Source organism: Pangasianodon hypophthalmus, chromosome 17, assembly GCF_027358585.1.
Source record: "Pangasianodon hypophthalmus isolate fPanHyp1 chromosome 17, fPanHyp1.pri, whole genome shotgun sequence".
Lineage (NCBI taxonomy): Eukaryota > Metazoa > Chordata > Actinopteri > Siluriformes > Pangasiidae > Pangasianodon > Pangasianodon hypophthalmus.
Genome location: NC_069726.1, coordinates 17918150 through 17938282, shown reverse-complemented (window position 1 = coordinate 17938282; position 20133 = coordinate 17918150). Strand labels below are relative to the sequence as shown.

The following is a 20133-nucleotide window of genomic DNA, read 5'->3' as shown; positions in this document are numbered from 1 at the left end:
AGACCAGTTACACCATGGCTGTGTGAATCTGTGTGGTCTCATTGACCAACATTACATGACTTCATACAGCACTCATAAAAATGTTATTCAAGGGATCTTTAAGGATTTATTGGATAATTAAAGATTCTTGGCTTCCAAAGCTTTCTAAAACAAGTTCTTCCCTGTTAGACAAACACTCTGTTAGAAGATTCTACAGAAATTTTTTAACAGTTTCCATACAGAAACAACTGAAGAACCCTTAAAGGTTCTACATTTTTAAGAATGTAGACCTGTGGTAAAAATAATTCGTAAGGACTTTAAGACAGATTGCTCTTAGTACTGTATTATAAAGGATTTCAGGATAGAAAGCTGTTGTACTTCGATGTACTTCACACCACATTGCTGTTGAATGCTCAATTCTGATTGGTCAGATGGGGTTGATTCCTTTTCTGTAAGAGCAGCTGTGACAGTAGTTCCAGCTGCATGACAATTCACATGTTTATATTAATGTGCTCGTTTGAATACATTATCGTTTCTATAGCAACAACTTATACAGTGACTTGTATGGTGGACGCGCCGTGTAATCAAAGTCTAATAATAAACAAACTGAAAATGTGTAGTCATTTAAAAAAGTTAAACTCGTAATCATTGATATAAACACACCACCTTGTCATTGATTATTTTATGTGTTATTATTATTTTATTATTTTTTATGTGTTATTTTATTAACACCATGACACCATGCCCCTATATGTTTTATTCCTTATTCAGTACACACATACTGTACATACCTGAAATTATATATATATATATATATATATATATATATATATATATATATATATATATATATATATATATGTATGTGTGTGCAAGCACTAGTGGGAAACAGGATGTAGGCTCATGAATGTGAATTTCTGGTAAAGAGACCACTGAGTGCTGGGATTAGGGAAGGCCTATCAGGGGTGTGTCAGCATCGTTCACACTCTGTGTGACCACTGGCTTGTTGTGTCTCTGCCTTTATGTGCTGCTAGAGGTGGGTCACTGTGGAGCACTTTCCATATTGTCCATCAGTGTGAACTGTTTGACTGGCAATTACAATCAAATGACTGACATTTAAATACGCTGACAAACAACCGCATCAAAAATAAGCAGATCATGTTGATTAGCCATTGAATTTTGAATGAAGGTTTAAAAGTGCATGTGCTTGTCTGTAGTTGTAGTAATCAGATACCGGCTTCACAAATCCTTCACCTGAGTTTATCAGTAGTTTAGCTAATCCCACAAAGCAACACATCTACAGGCGTATAATAAGAAAGTAGTAAAAACAACCTGTTTTTACTGACTTTCTTGTACATGGATGTATTTACATTTACAGCATTTAGCAGATAATACATACATAATACATACTTTTAGATAATACATACTTTTAGAAAAAATATATATTTTATAAATATATATATATTTATATATATATATTTATGACACTTGAATGTGCAAAAATTCAAGAATTTCAAGAATCAGTAAAGTTTATCTTATCTTTTCTTTATCCCCTGTCATCTTTACAGAGTGTGTAAGTGCTCTTCTCTGTTTTGATGATGATGTGATGGTGCAGGAGAATTGCAGACATGTTGACAGCCGGTATCTGATTACAAACTGAATTGATTCATAATTGATTATGTCTATTTCGTTATGTCACGTAGCTATCCCATCGTATCGTGACAATCATTCACTGTGTAAGGACATGACACTTTGGTAGACTGACTGTTTTTGCCACTGTGTTTGTTAATCTCGTTCCTTAGACAACATGATTTTTACACTCAGGCGTTAAGTTAGAAAGTATATCCTAAATAAGTTTTGTGGAAATATATTTATGTTATGTTAAAGTAAACATGTCAAAGTATTTTAATAGGCAGGAAACACATTTTTGGCCAAAACCCAGAATTCAGCCACAGTGACATCAGCCAGGTTTTCTCAGACATATATACATATATGTACATCTGACTCACTGTTTGTACACACCAAGCTATAGAGACTCAAAAATACACAAAGAGATGGGTGACTCACAGCACACACACACACACACACACACACACACATAGTCAGGAGGCTTATAAAGCTCACACACTCCACCCACTCTTTTAGCATGGGTGTGGAGCTGTCAGCACATTCTCAGGCTGAAGGAACTATTTGCTTGTACTTTCCGTCACACACACACACACACACACACTTCTTCTCCTTGCTTCAGACAGCACAAAGCTCCAGTCATGAATCTGTACCTCATCCTGCTTCTCTCTGTCCTCTCGGCAGTTCACTGGAGCCATAGTCAAGACCCGGTGGAGGAGGAAGTGATTGTTGCACGTGAGTAGACTTAGTAGTTTTATATTATTAATTATTATCATTTAAGTCACAAAACACAGAAACGAGTTCTGTTTGGTGAATGGTGTCATTTTACGCTTGACTGGCATGACAGTCAAATAGTTTGCATACGTCCACATTGTAGTATCTAAAGTATAAAAGAAATAAAGTTTATGGTTTAGACTTTTGACGCTCCTGATAGTTAATTATATTAAAATGGCAAAAAATTTAAACCCTGTCCCCATTTTTAGATCATGTGCAGCCTCTAGGAGGTTGGTCTGTAGTCAACCCCAAACAGGAAGATGTCCAAGAGGCTGCCAGAAAAGCTGTGGAGAGATTTAACTCTAAATCCAAGGCAAAGAAGTACTTTAAACTTGTAGATGTAACATCTGCACAAGAACAGGTATAGCATCTTTTCTGTTTCTTTGATTTATAATAATAGTTTACATGCACACTGATTCAGCAATTCTGTAATTGTTAATATGGACACCGTATTTTCCTTTTCATGCCTCATTAATTGTTCATTGCATCGTGTATATTCACCTTCCAGGTCACTGACGTGATAAACTACAAGATCGACATAATCATAGGAAGGACAAAGTGCCTAAAAACTGAGCCCGGAGTTCTGGAATCCTGTGATATGACTGAAAAGGTGTTTATTTAGTAGTAAACCTTATGTTTAATGGCATGCTTCTTTTAAATTACTTTTATATTTTATTTAATAATATTTTATATTTTAATTATTGTACTTTTTTCTTTTTTTACAGTCTGCTTTTATTCTATATTTTTATGTATTATATTATTATTATCAATTATTATTGGTGTTTTATTCTTTCTGTTGTTTTTTGTCTATTGTTTTTTGTTTATTTCACTGTTATTATTTGCCTGTTTTCTATTTTATTTTTAAGCACTTTTTATTGCTTTATTCCTCTGTTTTTTCCTTTTTTTTTTACTTCATAACCTAGAAATTATTCACATTATTCACAAATTGTTTTGCTAATTTGTTTTTCAATTCTTTCATTTCCTTTTTTAGCGGCTCAGGTGCAAGTTTGAGGTTCAGTTCAACCCAAGGAACAACAAATATGCGGTGAAGATGGTGTCTTGCAACAAATAATCTACAGAAAGCATATTACTCTTACAATGGCAAGAAGGAAACTGTACGGTGTTTAAAGATATACAGACAGGTGACAAATTAAAGGAAAAAACAACATGACGAGCCGCCAGAACAGCTTCAATGCTCTTGGCATCAATGCTACAGTCTCTGGAACTGTACTGGAGAGATGAACACTGTTCCAAAAGATATTCCCTCAGTTGGTGTTTTGATGATAATGATGATGATGATGATGATGCTGGTGAAGAGCTCTATCTAACATGTCAATCCAAAATCTTTCAACTGGTTGAGATCTGGTGAATGAGAAGCCCATAGCATATGATTTACATCATTTTCATCCTTATCAGACCATTCAATGAGCCCTCATACCCTGTGTTTGGGGGCAGAGTCATGCTGAAAGAGACCACTCTCATCAGGATGGAAATGTGTCATCAAGTGTCAGTCAGAGGAACGCTGTATTCATTTGCAGTTACTCTTCCCTCTAAGGGGACAAGTGGAGCCAAACCGTGTCAGCAAAAGAAATAAATAAATGTCATCACAGCATCATATAGCCACCGTTTTTTTTCCTGTAATTTGTCACCTGTCTGTAATAGCTTGTGCCTTACTGATGTGTTAATGCAGAATAGCTCCCTCTAGAAGGGCTTTATTATTTTCATACTAGAAATTGGGAAAATGTTATTGCTGTATATTGTATAATCAGAAAACTGTAATAAATGTATGTTAAACGATGTATGAAATAAACAGGCATGACATTATTGCATCTCCATTATTGCATCTCCATTATTGCATCTCCATTATTGCATCCTAAAGGTGTAAAGTTTGTACACCTTTAGGATTAACTAATTAAAAAAATACAAAATACAAAAGATATATATATATATATATATATATATATATATATATATATATATATATATATATATATATATATACACACACACACACACACACACACACACACAGAGATATATATCCTCACTGCAAGTAAAAATGTACAGCTTTCTATTGTGTATATTAAGATATTAATTGTGAAAAACAAAATCATGCAATTTTCGCAAAAAAACCCCAACATTTTAAGCATTTTAATTTATATTTATGATTGCTGGAGGATACACAAACATTTCATTATTAACTTAATAATAATAATAATAATAATAATAACATTGTTGTTGTTGTTGTTGTAGAAGTACATTTCTTCTTTATTTTCTCAATCAGAAACCATGAGAAATACAAGCCTTTGCACACAACCATAAATGTACATGATAATAAATACATAACATTCAGCTGGAAAGTTGGATTTGGATAGTGATGGGAATAATATGGAACTTCTGTGGAAGAACGACTGTGTTCAGCATTTACTCAGAGCAGCAGACTGAGGCCACGACTGCCAAAGCCCTGGACTAACACACCAGCTGGAGCCTCATTGTTCATTTACTGCCACGACACTGTTTTTACAGTAGCCTCTGACTTTTTTTTCCTCCTATTATCCCTGGTTACTGCTCCTTTAGAATAATGTCTATTAATAATATTTATAATTGAACCTGGAGATTTTAAATTACAGTAAGACAGATGCATTATTAAAATATATAGTACAATTACATAAAGCTAGACAGTTCATTTACATTTTATAATAACCCTTATTATAAAACATATATAAATCTGCTTGTGGAACTGAATGGGGAAAAAACCACTTCCAGGCTTTTAGTCTTCCAGGACTCTTTCTTTCACACTGTCGTCTCTGTCTTTGGTGTCATCTTTGAGTTCAGGCATTGTGTTAGGAGACTGTGTTCGTGCCTGTACCTGCAGAGCAAATGTCTGATTAATAACTTGTTCATCATGAACTCACCATGTCATATCATTAAAATGATATATTTTGTGTTTGCATAATATACTACATCAGTCATATGGGTAAGGGAATGTAGTGTACTTTTAAAACACTTTTATACCACAGCGCTCTTGAAATCTCAATTCTGATTAGCTCTGACTGTAGTGCTGGCTGTAATTCAAATCTCACGTTTATATTAACGAGCTTCCTAAAACATCGTGGTTTCTATAGTAACAACCCATGGACTTGTATGGCAGACACTCCACATAATCTAAGCCTAATAATAAACTGAATAAATAAACATGTTATATGATAAAGAAGACAAATAATCATTGATTGATGAAGGAGGCGTTTATTTAACATTTATCTCCACTGTCAATGCTCAGTAAGTTTTCTGCCATGGGAAAGTCTTTCTCTGTAACATAAAAAGATATATTTTTTTTGTCTTCTTATTAAATCTCCATAGAGAGAAATTAGACAGACTATACACAATCTTCTTTCATCAGTCCCTCTTTTTTTTCTGTGAAAGAGGATGTTCTGCAACATAAAATGTAACTATAAATGGTTAAAAAGTGTGATGTTAGAAATCATAATCATTGGCAAACTGCTGTGGTATAAGAGGAATAACACTCTTTGAGATGTGCTATTATAAGAAAATAATAAACTTTGCATCACACCACTCCATCATTGATATTTTTCTTATAACAGAACGTTATATTGTGTGTTATTCCTTACATAAGGACTACAATTATTTAAAAAGGACCACAGTGGTACCTTAAATAAGCTTTAACAGGTACACTACATTTACTTCCTCTGATGAAAGACACATATTAACGGTACAAGAGAGTGTACTGTCCATTGCAGGTTTAATTCACCCTTTAACCATTTTTGATCTGCATAAACTTCATGCATAACCTCAAAGCCACGTTTAAAACATCTATTCCGGTGTGACTTACTTGTTGACGACACGCTGTATCTCTTTGTTCTCCTCCTCGTGTAGCTTCCGCAGGACTCGTTGGAGAATAGGCAGCTCTAAATTCACATACTGTGCTACCTGAAAAAGCATTAATAAGGGTTAGTTTGAGTTTAATAGCTGGTGGCTTACAACAGTGGACATGGGAAAAGTCCACTTACGTCCATGCTAACTTCCTGCTCATCAGTGTCCATGAGAAAGATTCTCATGATGTCTTCAGATGGCCCTTGAAGAAAACGCTCCCAAAGTGGAAGGTCTGAGCTGCCCAGCTTTTTCTTTTCTTTGAAATAGAGATGTTTGCATTCAGTTTGTTGAGTTTTGTAAGCTTGCCTCATTTATGCCCCAGAGTAAGTCAAGCTAATTTAGTCGTTTTCAATTTAGCAATGAGTAAAATGTTAGCAAACAAGCAAAGACTGAAGCAACATGCAGCATAAGGTAATACTGAATAGCTTTTCCATTATTTCTTTTCAAATGATGAACTTTTTTTGGGGGAAATTTGAAGCAGTCTTTTATACAGCTGTGTTAATGTTCCATGGAAATATAATGGCACATGGATGATATACAGGCTGCCAAGAAGCTGTGTTATATTACCTGGAAGTTCTAACTGACTGATCTGCAAAAAGAACACTGGCCTTTTTTTTTTGCTTGTTTTTTTCCACAGGAGTGTAGTGTTGAATTTGGTGTGTTTCTGTTTAGCCCACTTATCCCAGATACTGGGTCAATACTGCTCCAGTAATAAATATCCTTCAATATAAGTCTTGACACTTCATTTACTTGCCAAGACAATTATTTATTTATAAAAGAACCACACAAAAGTTTAGGTGAAGCTCATTTGACTTTCCCTTGATTCATCAGGAAACTATATTAATACAAAGCTGTTCTTTTCATCAGTCACTTACTGAATGACAACTCAGGAAGTATGTGGCTGTAAGATAAGAGCCTTAGACATCTGCTAAGCATTACTAAGTTCCTCTAAAGCAACATGAGCAACACCGTGAGGAAACTCTGGTTACTGATAAGATAAATGGAAATGGTTTGTGTGATGCAGAAGAAGCAATGACATTCAGGCATATGGAGGTAACATGGTGGTTATGGCATGGCTACAAATTAATACACTGAGGCCACAAGTTAATATTAAATATCTCATGGCCAAGAATTACTATGTTGTGGCCATGAGATACCAAATTTACACCAATGAAAATTTCACTTTAATCATTTCCAAGCTTATGCCCTGTGATGGACTGGTGTCCCATCCAGGGTATATTCCCGTCTCATGTCCAGTTTTCCCAGAATAGGCTTGGGATCCACCATGACCCTGACCAGGATAAAGCAATTACTGAAAGTGATTAAGAGAATGATCATCATGCTTAGGTTCCTGTGGCCAAAATGGTTTAATTGCATTGATTTCTCTACCTCACACCTTTTAAAATACAACAGTTTTACACAAGTAAAGTATTTTGTGGCCATGAAATAGATCATAAGAAACTTAACATATGGTCTTATATATTGATTTGTGGCCATGAGAAATTTAACCAGTGGCCACAAGTAGCATAACTCATGGCCTCAATATATAAATTCATGCCGACACCTTGTTAAAAAAATAACCAGCATATCACCTAGGGGTTCTATAGCCATCCACTCTAAAGTTAGTTCAGCAAACAGGAGCTATTTACAAAGGGAAATGTAAAGCCACTGAATAGCAACTGAACATCACTGATAATCCTCTGGGAGAGCTGCTGCTAAAACAAAGTGTAGCCTCGAGCTTGTCTGAATAAACAAATAAAAACTTGCTCCCTTTACCACTAAACCTCAGTTCTGCCCATGCGAAAGTGCACAGAATATGAACTGCTTTTATGCTGGACTACTACGAATGCAGATGCCCAAAAAATACTGATGCAGTGGAAGCATTCATAAAACAGAGGCTAATGATTTGAATCCCAGGACTACACAGGGGCAAGACCCATAATCCTCAACTGCTTGCCTTATACCACCCTAATTTTTTCAAAATAAATAATGTGAGTTTTCAATGTAGGCATTTCATGCAATACAGATATCATAGGCAAGTGCATAATGCATCAGAAAGAGCTTTAGAATCTACTACAAAGACACTTTAAAGCACACATACCTCCACTCTGATGAATGCAATACAAGGCAAATTCACTGGGATCATTTTCTATCTGCAATAATAAACAGGTCTGCGTGTCCGCATTATTTCATCTCATAAAAATGAATTCTCGTTAACTACATTAAGTGAGAAATGAGAGAGTTAATAAAATAGGATGCACACATTCCTAGATACAGCTTTCATAAGGCAAGTTATTAAAGGCATACCTTAAATTTATGTAGGAGCTGCCAGATGACCTCTTGTGTCCTCATTGTGCTGTTTGCGCAGACGATTGTTGCTGTCCCATAGGATGGGGTAAATATCGATGTCTGAAAAGGTATTTAAAGTTTAACTTAGAGGTTTAATCCCCCTTTCTTTTTCTAGAATTTGTGCATTCTTATTGAATGCTTTCAATAAGATTGGGCCTTTCAATAATAATTGGGCCTTTTTGCAATTAAGTATTTTTCCAGACTAAATTAATTATCCTGCATTTTATGGATGTAAAATTGCGTTGTGTTCTCATGTGTTAGATCAAAGAAATGCTAAAATGAGCACTGGAGAGTGAGTACACAATCAGCAATGGAGAAAACACTCTTGTACAATATGCTGCTGGCAAATTTTTCAGATTTTACATTATATGCCACTAGGGGGCCAAACACCAACCTCTCATTTATTCCAGCATTATTCTCTGACCTTATAATTATAGAAATGGCCGTTAATGGAGAAGCGATGCTGTCTGTTACTCTGTCTCTCCTCTGCCCCCTTGGTCTTCACTCTCTTCTTCACCAGAGAGGCGTCACTCATGGTGCGGAACAGGATGGACCTCACTGTGATGGGTTCGTTTCGGCCCACCCTCAGTGTCTGGCTCTCATACTGCCTGTAGTCTAGATTTGAAGAGGAAAATTGAATTTGTCAATCATACTAACAGCATAAACAACATAAAAGAATTTACCATTCAATGCTTAGTGTAGCATCATAGGCCATTTCAATCAATTCTGTTTAGCTGGTTATGGTTAATAGGCTACAACATTATTTTAAAGGAAGAGTTTGTTATTTTAGAGTCATCTGCTGCCAGCGAGGCTAATAGCTACTGCATAAAAACACTGCATGGGGAGATGTTTACATAGTGCAGCATAGGTGCTCTATGGCTTGTGCCTGTAACCTATCAAGTGTATCAGAGTTTCATCAAAGCAACACCATGTAACCAAGTTAAACACTTTTTCATCTGATTTTAATGATGTACTGCTCTTGTTTATGCTAATAGAACAACATAGACCTATTCACTATTTCAGCATTGGCATTGTTTTTATGCTTGTCCTTGATAACCTTAGTATTTGTATAATTAATTTTAGTTTTCTTCACTTGAAAAAAAGTATTACTCTTGTAAGTGTTACTATTACTTGAAAGAGGAAACAGTGATATTCTTTTCTGCCTGCTGTTTGTCATTTTTACTTGACAAATGTGTGAGCAGTCTTTCTACTTTAGGCCATTTAGTGCAAGCATCCTTGATTGGCCAGTATATTTCCTCCAAACCTCCAGTACCTAAAATAAGCCTTTTACCCTTTGTTTTAACCTAATTTAATTTTCTGCATTTTTACTTTTTTCAGCTGTATCTAAAATGTTATTAATTAGATGCTTATTCTTTACTACTACTTAAGCCAGGTTGCCAGGTCTCAGCAGAATTTCCAGTGCATGTACATCTCAACAACGGCACAAAATAACCTGAAACTAGCTTAAAGATTTTGGCACTGGAAAAGGGAGATGCATTTTTTTCAGTCTTCGCATGGGAAATGAGTTTACCATGGTGCATGCATATTTCTTTGCAGTATCTGCAGTTAACTTTATTTATCATCACATGGTACAACCATTATCCCCTATGTTTGCCATAACCAATGTTTGTAGAAATTGATTAGATTTAATTTCAACTATTTGCTTTTAACACGATTGTGGCAATTGCCGACTAAAAAACAAAAAACAAACAAGCAAACAAACAAAAAAAAACCCACCACTCACAGACTTTTTCTGCCTACAACCTTATACCAAAGCTAGCCCAATTTGGCATAAAAACCATGACCCTGGCACCAGTGATTTTGAGTTAGTTCGGAGTGAGAAGCATTGTTATACTGCAGATGCAGCTTTTCAAAAACTCCACACACACAGGGTGGAGGTGGGATTCGAACCTCCAACCCTGGAGGTGCGAGGCAAACATGCTAACCAAAAATTATTGTTATTATTATTATTATTATTATTATTAGTAGTAGTAGTAGTAGTAGTACAGCTTATTTTATCATAGATCTAAAAATACTTTTAAACATTAAAAACTAAGAGCATAGTATGGCAACATAGTGTGTCTGGCATATATGAATGAACATGAAAATGAACATGAAAATGGGATTTAACCTGCAGCACAGCTGTCGAGCGTCTCTGAACCATCTTGAAAAGGTTCTTCTAGTTCATCAATGTGATTGAGATTGTCGAATTCTCCCCATCGGGTCATACCCCTAAGCAAAACACACAAAACACACAAACATACAAAAGCTTTCATATTAGTGATCAAAGATAAGTTAAGATGGTTGCGCAAGTTAAATTTTCTGTATTTAGAGAAATTCTAGTATAATTCTATTCCAGTAACCTCTTATTTCCAAGTGGGCTGATGGCGTCTGGAGAATATGCCTGAGACTTGGAGTGGTTCCACGCCACCATCTGTTTCTCATCTTGGATTTTGAGGCGGATTGGTCTCTTCATGCCCCAAGAGACGACCAGGAATCCCTCGAGGGTCACCTGACCAGCAGTGTTCTGCAGGAACATAACGTGTCACATTAACAGGCTGTTCAGGTTAGGAGACAGAGTGGCACAGTCTATAGTGCTGGGGTTATTCCTTTTCTTTTTAGTTATCTTTCTTTATAGAAGTTTCCAGGGCTTTCCCAGGACATTTTCCACATCTTATGGAACACATCCTGCTTTTTTTCTCTCTCTGAAAGAGTGCAGTGAGTCCGTTTGGGAGGCCCCCTTGTGGTTTGAAAGAAAGAAGGACTGCAACATGAAATGTACCCAAGTTAGAGATGTGGCATAGGAAGATTATTATGATGTGCATATGATGAAAATAAACTGGCAAATGAGAGAAGAAAAAGAGAGAAGAGGAGAAATGAACACAAACACTGATCTTAGGTCTTAGATATTAGGCTTGTTTTGTTTCCAAAGTGGCTAACTACCTAGTCTCTAGCTGCTAGTCTCTGGCTAACTACCTAGTCTCTAGCTGTCTCTAGGTGGCTATCTAGTAGTAGTACATTACTTGTAATATAAACCATGCAAAAAAAAAAAAAAAAAAAAATGCTACATTATTATGTTAGTTAGCTGGCTAGTTCCAGTGCTTCTGTGCCTGTTTGTAATGTCCTGTAAGGAAGATTTCTGGTACAATTAACATTTCATTAATGTTGTCTATATAATTCTATAAAGCTATATGTCTTTTTCAGCTGTGTCTAAAAATATTAGCTAAGGTTAGTAATGACAACATTACATTCTGCTAATTCTGTGCTAAGCAACCAGTGCCATGTTGCAAAAAGTTTGGTTAATAAGTTGTTCCTCTGAAATATAGCTGGATATTTCAGCATATGCTCCCCTATTTTAACATATATCACACATCAGCTGAGGAGAAAACAAGTCAAATAGACAATCTCAGTCACTTAAAAACTCTTCTCTTCTCCACAGTTTCATTCAGCTATCCGTGCCTTGCAAATCAGCGAAATAGTTGAAGAAATGGCTAGCTGCTGGACTGTAAAAGTGAAACTGTACTGTAAATGAGTTGTAGATAAACGTTACTTGTTCTGCAACATTCATTGCATAGTAAATCAGTTTAACAATATACAATGCAAAGTCACTTGAGCACGTCAGGTTTTCCCTTTCAGAAGCTTTAGAGCTATATTGCATCATACTAATTCACTGACATTTAGCCAGGAATAGCCAACAACCTTAAGTTATGAATCTGGAGTCGGGTGCTAAGGTGTCCACAATGCAGAAAACATGAATAGAATCAGAAAGAAATTTATAAGATTTAAGAGAAATTTGCCAAAAAAAACAAACAAACAAAACAAAACAAAACAAAAAAAACACCATCATGCAACACAAAAAGCAAAGATTTTAGCACCTACACATCAGTAAACATGTGGGTTACTTAACAGCAAGAAACACACAAAGAAGCACAAAATAGAACACTAAGTTTAGCATCGAGCAGAAACTATAATTCCTGCAGTGATAATTCCAAATCAGATAGTCAGTTATTCTGTAAGGACATATATAGTGAGTTTATTAAGTCCCAGGCACATGGAGGATAGTGAACATTGCTCATTAAAGAATGATCACAATTAATAAGATTTATTTTTTATTATTGGAAGCACTAATAATGCTAACTAACATTTGGTTAAGTAGAAATATGATGTAGTTTTGTATTTTCTTAAATATATATATTCATATTGTTTGATCATATACAACAATTAGTTCCAGTCCACTAATATGATTGGTCAAGCGGTGTTCCAAGAGTGCCTATATTTACTATAACCACACTGGGACGTTTCACTGTGTATCACTCCGCTTGTCTGTGTTCGCCATGTAAAATTCCACTTTGTAATTCAAAACGGTTACTACAGTAGTGCTAGTGACATCATCTGCAGACATGCCGAACGATACTTTTCAGCAATATAACTTTTGACTTAAAATATGAAAGCTCGTCAGATGAAGATGAATAGGAAGAAGGGACACCAATTTTACCAGAAGCATCTTTAACTGGAATGTGCAAATCAACATGAGCTAGCTAGCCATCTAACTGACATGCTATAAAGTGAGTGTGACCTCTTCGGGATCTATTTTGGCTAGCGGTGCAGAAATAAACAAAACATTTTGACATATTGTGTCTGAAATGTCACTTATTCAATAATAATTTCTTGTTTATAGAACTGTTGTATAAAAGCAATATCAAACAATATCAAAAAGAATATCGGCAAAGCTGTGAGTACCTACAGCCAAATCACTCCCAGGCCGATATTCAGTCCAACTGCAGTACAACTCTTGGTTGTGATATTGCTTAATTATAGAAGATAAAAACATAAAACCAATATAGAAATAAAATAAAAAAGAATTTTGAAAAATTCTTTTATAATCATGTGATCAGAAATTGCCTTAAATAATTGTTCAGTGCTTTTGAGATACACAGAGGGAACAGGCTGTAAGAATATAAATAATATTGTTCAAAATAACATCACATCATACTTTTTTAATGTTTATAGTTACATTTTAAGGAAACAAATTATTGTCCTGATATCACTTATAGTAATCAGCCATAACATTAAAACCACCTGCCTAATATTGTGTAGATCCCCTTTGAGCCACCAAAACAGCTCTGACCCGTCACGGCATGGACTCCGCAAGACCTCTGAAGGTGTGCTGTAGTATCTGGCACCAGGATGTTAGCAGCAGATCCTTTAAGTCCTGTAAGTTGTGAGGTGGGGCCTCCATGGATCAGACTTGTTTGTCCAGCACATCCCACAGATGCTTGATCGGATTGGGATCTGGGGAATTTGGAGGCCAAGTCAACACCCTGAACTCTTTGTCATGTTCCTCAAACCATTCCTGAACAATTTCTGCAGTGTGGCAGGGCACATTACCCTGCTGGAAGAGGCCACTGCCATTAGAGAATACTGTTGCCATGAAGGGTCTTGGTACTTGGTCTGCAACAATGTTTAGGTAGGTGGTACGTGTCAAAGTAACATCTACATGAATGCCAGGACCCAAGGTTTCCCAGCAGAACATTTTTCCAGCTTGCCCATTTTTCCTGCGTCCAACACATTAACATTGAGAACTGACTGTTCACTTGCTGCCTTATATATCTCACCCCTTGACAGGTGCCACTGTAATGAGATAATCAATGTTATTCACTTCACCTGTCAGTGGTTTTAATTTTATGGCTGATCGGTGTCTGTTACAACAGCTATAAACAGTTGGTCCCTCACCAGCCTCTCTTTTTTTCTCTCTCTTGAAGTTACTAAGAAGTGCTGATGCTAGGGCCTCTTTCCAAGAATGCTAAATAAGCATCTCCTCACAGAAAACTGAACTATATTGACAATTATATTGACACATTTGTCGAGTGTCTGCAATACAAGTGTGCAAGTCATTACTACAGAATCAATAACATGGTATAACGAGGACATTAATATAAACCTGCGATTTACCTTGCAGCAGAACTCTTGTCCGAGCTGCTGATAGAATCCTAAATCAACGTCAGTCAACACTGACTTGACCAATCAGTATTGAAAATTAAACAGTGCTGTGGTGTAAAACAATATAACCTTTATCTGGTATAAAATCAGTGTCCTCTGAATGAAACAAATCTTATTTGTTATATTTACCTCATTGACAGTGAGCTGCAGATGAGTCTTGTCCTTCAAAAAGCAGTTGTAGGTGTTTAGTAAAGACAGAAATCTTGTCCTGTGTGTGTGAGAGAGCAAATACATTATATTAAACTGATATATTAAAATAAAGAAGTAAATAATTCAACTGTTTAGTCACTAACCTTGAAAAAGTTCTTCCATCCCCGATGTGGACGAGCATGCGTGGCTGAGCTGTAGACATTTCTGAAACCATACAGTTCTGCCAAAAAAAAGTTTTTTTCTTTTTTTTTAAATCCAAGCCACTCATTTGTTTTATATATATATACACACACATACACAAGTCCTTTTTTTAAAGTCCTGACACACTGCAGAGTCTGCTATTCATTCAAGTCAGTCAGTCCACTGTTGATACATTTAGACAGTTGTTACTGGCACAGTCCACTGATTTTCTTATTCACTGTGCCCAAACTTGTTCTGTCAGGATTGGAATCTCTGCTATTTGACTTATGGCTAGTCAAATATGCCGTGCTAATATGTGAGGAACCAGTAAATTGTAGATTTGGACAGACAGGTTTTCACTGTTTTGGTCTGGACTAAGCTGTGAGGTTTGGAAACAGTCTGTGTTTGTAGTGGTTAACTGCTCGTACTTTCAGTTTGTCAGTTATATGAGCTGCTCATAGTGAGAATTTGAGAGTGCTTGCGTCAATATGCACTGTGATTGGAGGATAGGTCCAATCAAAGAAAGATTAAAATCTATTCAAAATAGCTACAGGAGCAAAGGAACAGATACAACTGTATGCCTATAATACTGCAGTTTCTGTTGTATACTGAGCACCTTTGACAAATAACAAATTCAAGAGTCCACATAGATATATTGTGTAGCTTTATAACTTATTCTTCTCTACTTGTATATCACAAACTGATCTCAGCAGGAAAATCTCTTCTCAAGCTCCCAGAATGGAGATCAGACTCTGGAGTTAAGCACTGACCCCTGTCAGTTTCCACATTCACTCTCTGAACACTACACCACCAAAACCTGGCTGACGGCTGCTCCAGATGCACATAAACACACAGCCCCAACGCCACTCTCACCTGTCGCCGGCTCAGATCCAGTGTCAGCAGACTCACGCTGGAATGGGTGCCATATCTCTACGATAGTCTAGTTCCAGCCTGAAAGAGCAGAGGCTGTATATTAAAGACAGTGTGGGATAAGAGGATAGGAGGGAGGACCTGCATGCCAGTCAGGTGTTAATGACTGGCGCATTCAGACTGTGTTGTGCTGTAACTCGATCCGACTCACCTCTCCTCTGAGCATTCTGGGAGAGCTTGGAAAGTTGCGGATTTATAGACACACCCATAGGTACGTGCCTCTCACCTCACACTACAATAGTATGATTAACCCTTTCTGCACTGACATGCAGACTCCATGGAGACATAACACTTCATAGCACTTTTGTAACACACTTGCATCATTTAATACATATACTTATGCCATCAAATTATGTGTAGGACTGAACTCATTCAGTAGAAGAATAAAATTACAATTCTTTCTTTTGCTTTTGCTTTTGAATAAGGTCTGCCAAGGCTGAATGCTGGATTTCCCCCACACCTGTCATACACATTCATACAATAACACCATGATATCAGCACAGCAACTTCCGCATACATCATTTTTATTGTGCTGTTACCCTTTAAGTGCCCTATTTTCTATCTGCCACAGTATTTTTGCTATTTTAAACAGCTGGCCTGTATACAGACCACTGTGCACTGGACAGAAGCCACTCCCCGAATACAAAACAAACATGAACTTTGAATTCTAACCTTTGTCATATTTCTCCATTATTTCTTGCTTTCCTGCTTTCTCGACACACGCATAGTGACAGATATACATGATACAGAATTGTTTAATTTATTTACTATCCCTCACATCTGAATTTAAAGGCTCCTTCGGGAAAATGTTTAAAGTTTGCAAGTTAAAGGTGTAGTCAGATAATTTGACAAAACTCAAAATAAACACAGTCAGTCTTTTCAGTGTTCTTTCCAAAGCCACTCCCCCAAAACACAAACAATCAAGCCTAGGTAAGACCTGAACTGAGAGTAAATATGACTGACAGGTGTTCTGATTGGTTGGATGTTGGTGGCCGCTTGTTTTTTTTTTTTCTCATCCTCTTAAAAAGAGATTTTTCTTCTGAGAAAGTTTTACTTCTGCTAGAACATGAAGCAAACTACACTAAATATTGCAAAACTAAATAGTGCCCTGACCTAAAATTGCTGACTGCACCTTTAAACCCTTTCACTGGAAAATCACTCAAACCAACCACATGACATTAGCACTTCCTAATTCCCATTACTCAGCAGGTCACTTCAAGTCATGGAACATTTTTGCATACAAAATTTACATATGTCTAAATAATCATACCTGTCTTGCAGAGCTGACATTATGGTTGTTAGTGCACCATTGTTTCTTCAAATTCAAGACATTTGTTCTGATCTGGCTGTGTTCTGTCTATTCATCATCACTCAGGTGTGTCTCTTGACTTTTGTGATTAATCTACATGCATGCTGTGATTCTCCTATTAGGAATGTGGACAGTTGGACATGTAGTTCTCAGACTACACACCAGATGGTGGTAAAGTATTGCATTAGTCAGCCTTAACGCTGTTTAAATGTGACACATTACCCATTATATAACCTGTTTTCTTCTGTCACTATGTTGTCAACATAATATTCCTGCAAAAGTAGACTCACATTTACAGAATGTTCAAACCCATCATGCCATGTGACATTAAAAAAGTTCCGACTTATGGAAAGCACAATCACCTCATAAACAAATTCCCCTTTCCTGTGCAACTGAACTTACTGATAGCATGTAATGAAAGAGTCCTACCTAATGTGTTACAAATGTGTTGCCTTTTTAAACATAATTAAGATAAAGATATGGTCGTAGTCAGTGGTCAAAATATTGTAACAAAAATTTCACTTGGTTCAAACAGCAAATGGTTTGAGAGCATAGCGACCTTAAAACATGTTAGCTGACTAATAAAGCCTAGCCTAGCCTATTTTTTTTTTCTGCCAAAGGTCATATGGATCAAAAATTGCTCTGGAATTGCACAAAAACCCATTTTATTTATTAAAATAAATCCTTTCTTGAAAGACATAAAACATTTAGGGTAGTAAGAAACCTCATGAACTGGTTAGCTAGCTTGGCTAGCATGGTTTTCCCACCAAATGCCTAATGTCATCAAATTGCTCTGGGAGTAGAGTAAAACCAATTTCACCTCAAATTTGCCTAAAGTTAACTTAATCTTAGCCTGGCAGGCATAGAAAATCTTGCTATGAGGAAAAAAAATAACCGAAACCAGCACGAATATGTTAGCTAGCTAGCCAACCTACCAAATGAAGAAATGGCTCCATCTAGCCTCCTAAAGGATTCTTGGATTTCACCCTTTCGATGTTGAACAGAGAGTTTCCCATTTAGAAAATTTTCTCACTAGAACCCATTTAGAAAGCTAGAATCATTATCAATAAAAAAAATCCTTTTTTCTAAGTGTATTTCTAAGTATTTGGTTGTTGATAGCTATTCAGAGCAGACATTTTAAGCAATATCATTAAACATATTAGTCCAAATTAGATGGAATAGGAAGATAGAGGGGTTTGTTTTAATTTTTTAATAACAGGGGAACAATATCCACTTATACCTCATGAGATCATGAGACATGGCTGTTACTAGGATCAGCGAATTACTTTCAGTGCATTCATATTAACCCTCATACAAGTTGCTTTATACAGCAACTTTGATCAAATAAAACCAGATTCTTACCCTGTCCCTGTGCATCTTGCAAAAAAGTCAGCGTATCCTACAGCAGCTACCATTTCAATCTGCTGTGGAATCTTGTATTGTGTCCATCATTCATCTTGTATTGCTGTATGTGATGAGCAGCTTGCCAAGTCACCAAGTGACATTGCTCTGAACAACAGCCCCGTATTAATCGCACGTTGTCAGTGTGTCTGCTTGTGATGGAACAGCACATGTGAGAGGCCTCAGCTGTTTGGAGCATTTGTACCATTAAGCAATTTTTATTATGTGTTTATTAGCATATACTGACGATCACGCGTAACCATGTTCACCATTATTACATTAGAGTTCATCATGACTAAACAAGCTAATTAATAAAAAACAAACAAAACTTTTTCATAATTTTCTATCCTTTTGACTTGTGATTTTGCAGTATTTCAAGGTGATTGATGCTAAAATGCATAATAGTGGAACTATATGTCAGATACGTCCCATGCTAAGCTTTCAGCAAACATTGACAGCCAGTTTGTATCTAAAATCAACTTGGCAAGCTGACAGTCAACGTAAAGCCATGTGCAACCTTGACTGCTGTGCTAAACTAATTGGTACCTGGCATGTACATTGGCAGATTTAAACAGCTAACAGGACTGTACAAGCACAATGTGTTAATAGCTCCATCATCAAGCTTTACAGCATTTATGACTAAGAGCCTGAAGTTTTTTTGTGTCCTTTTCATACTCATTTACATTTAGTCCATCCTTCCAGGTCCCCTTCCTCCCTCATGATCATCTTCAACCATAAAGTCATTTTGGCTATGAGTCTTTGTCTTTGTTATGGCTTCTTGAAAACAGCATGTCCCCGGTGAAGCTGCGTTTGTTTTCATTTTCACATCTGCGCGTGGGTGGAAGCTTTTATCTTTGGCCCTCGTTGATCCATCATCACGCTGCATGTGACAACAGCAATTCAGAGTTGATGTATTTACAAGCCCACAGTCTGCTGACACACATATACTTACACGTGATGTCCTTGAAGAGGTAGCATTCTCCAAACCTGACTTAAAGAAACAGCAAACAAATCCTTTTCAATCCCTGACTGAATGAAACAGCAAACAAATCTTTGCACAGTCTTTGGCTCTGTTCCATTCTCTGAGACACTTAGAATAACCTGAGCTCTTATTTATCCTTTTCCCCAACTATATCCCTAAAAGGCAGAAGCCAAGAAGATGGGGGCATAAACACATACTTTGGGAAATGTCATTCCCCTGCTTAAAATAAATCAGAGTGCACAGGCCAACAGGCAACAGGTGGGTCCACCACACAAAAGCCTCCTGAATGCAGACGCCACGCCAGTCATACTGCTGCTATGACTGCTATGAGTGAGAGCTGATCTGCACTGTTCACATAGCACAAAGGAAACTATAGATCTGTGTACACATACTGAAGAGAAGATTACATGTCCTGCCACAATCACATTTAACCAAAAGGCTTTACTCACTGCCTTTTTTTTTTTTTTTTAACTTAAGTGTGAACTTATTTATGCATCTCTTACTGTGGCTCTTCCTATAGCGCTAATTCCTCTGCAGCACAATGCCTCCCTGCACAACAGTA

General features: G+C 36.7%; 2 protein-coding genes across 5 annotated transcripts; one reads left to right on the top strand and one right to left on the bottom strand.

Moving 5' to 3' along the window:
* Nucleotides 1-2128: 2128 nt before the first annotated feature.
* Nucleotides 2129-4208, top strand: si:busm1-57f23.1 (uncharacterized protein LOC368621 homolog). The gene is made up of 4 exons (XM_026942745.3): nt 2129-2340; nt 2589-2740; nt 2888-2989; nt 3371-4208. Exons 1-4 carry the CDS (start codon nt 2247-2249, stop codon nt 3449-3451), a joined length of 429 nt encoding a protein of 142 aa, XP_026798546.1. The 5' UTR covers nt 2129-2246; the 3' UTR covers nt 3452-4208.
* A 403-nt stretch (nt 4209-4611) lies between these two features.
* On the bottom strand, nt 4612-18707 carry rassf6 (Ras association domain family member 6). Of its 4 annotated transcripts, none has more exons than XM_026942496.3 (12): nt 18551-18697; nt 15823-15900; nt 14913-14989; nt 14749-14827; nt 10983-11146; nt 10751-10851; nt 9044-9234; nt 8578-8679; nt 8372-8423; nt 6408-6526; nt 6230-6327; nt 4612-5248 (listed from the first exon to the last, which is right to left on the bottom strand). In XM_026942496.3, the coding sequence occupies exons 3-12, from the start codon at nt 14981-14983 to the stop codon at nt 5173-5175; spliced, it is 1053 nt and encodes a 350-aa protein (XP_026798297.1). In that variant the 5' UTR covers nt 14984-14989; nt 15823-15900; nt 18551-18697; the 3' UTR covers nt 4612-5172. The 4 variants fall into 4 exon arrangements, with proteins under 4 accessions (XP_026798297.1, XP_026798295.1, XP_026798293.3 ...); XM_026942494.3 differs by lacking the exon at nt 18551-18697 and adding an exon at nt 17150-17250; XM_026942492.3 differs by lacking the exon at nt 15823-15900 and having other exon boundaries at nt 18551-18707.
* Between the last annotated feature and the right edge of the window lie 1426 nt (nt 18708-20133).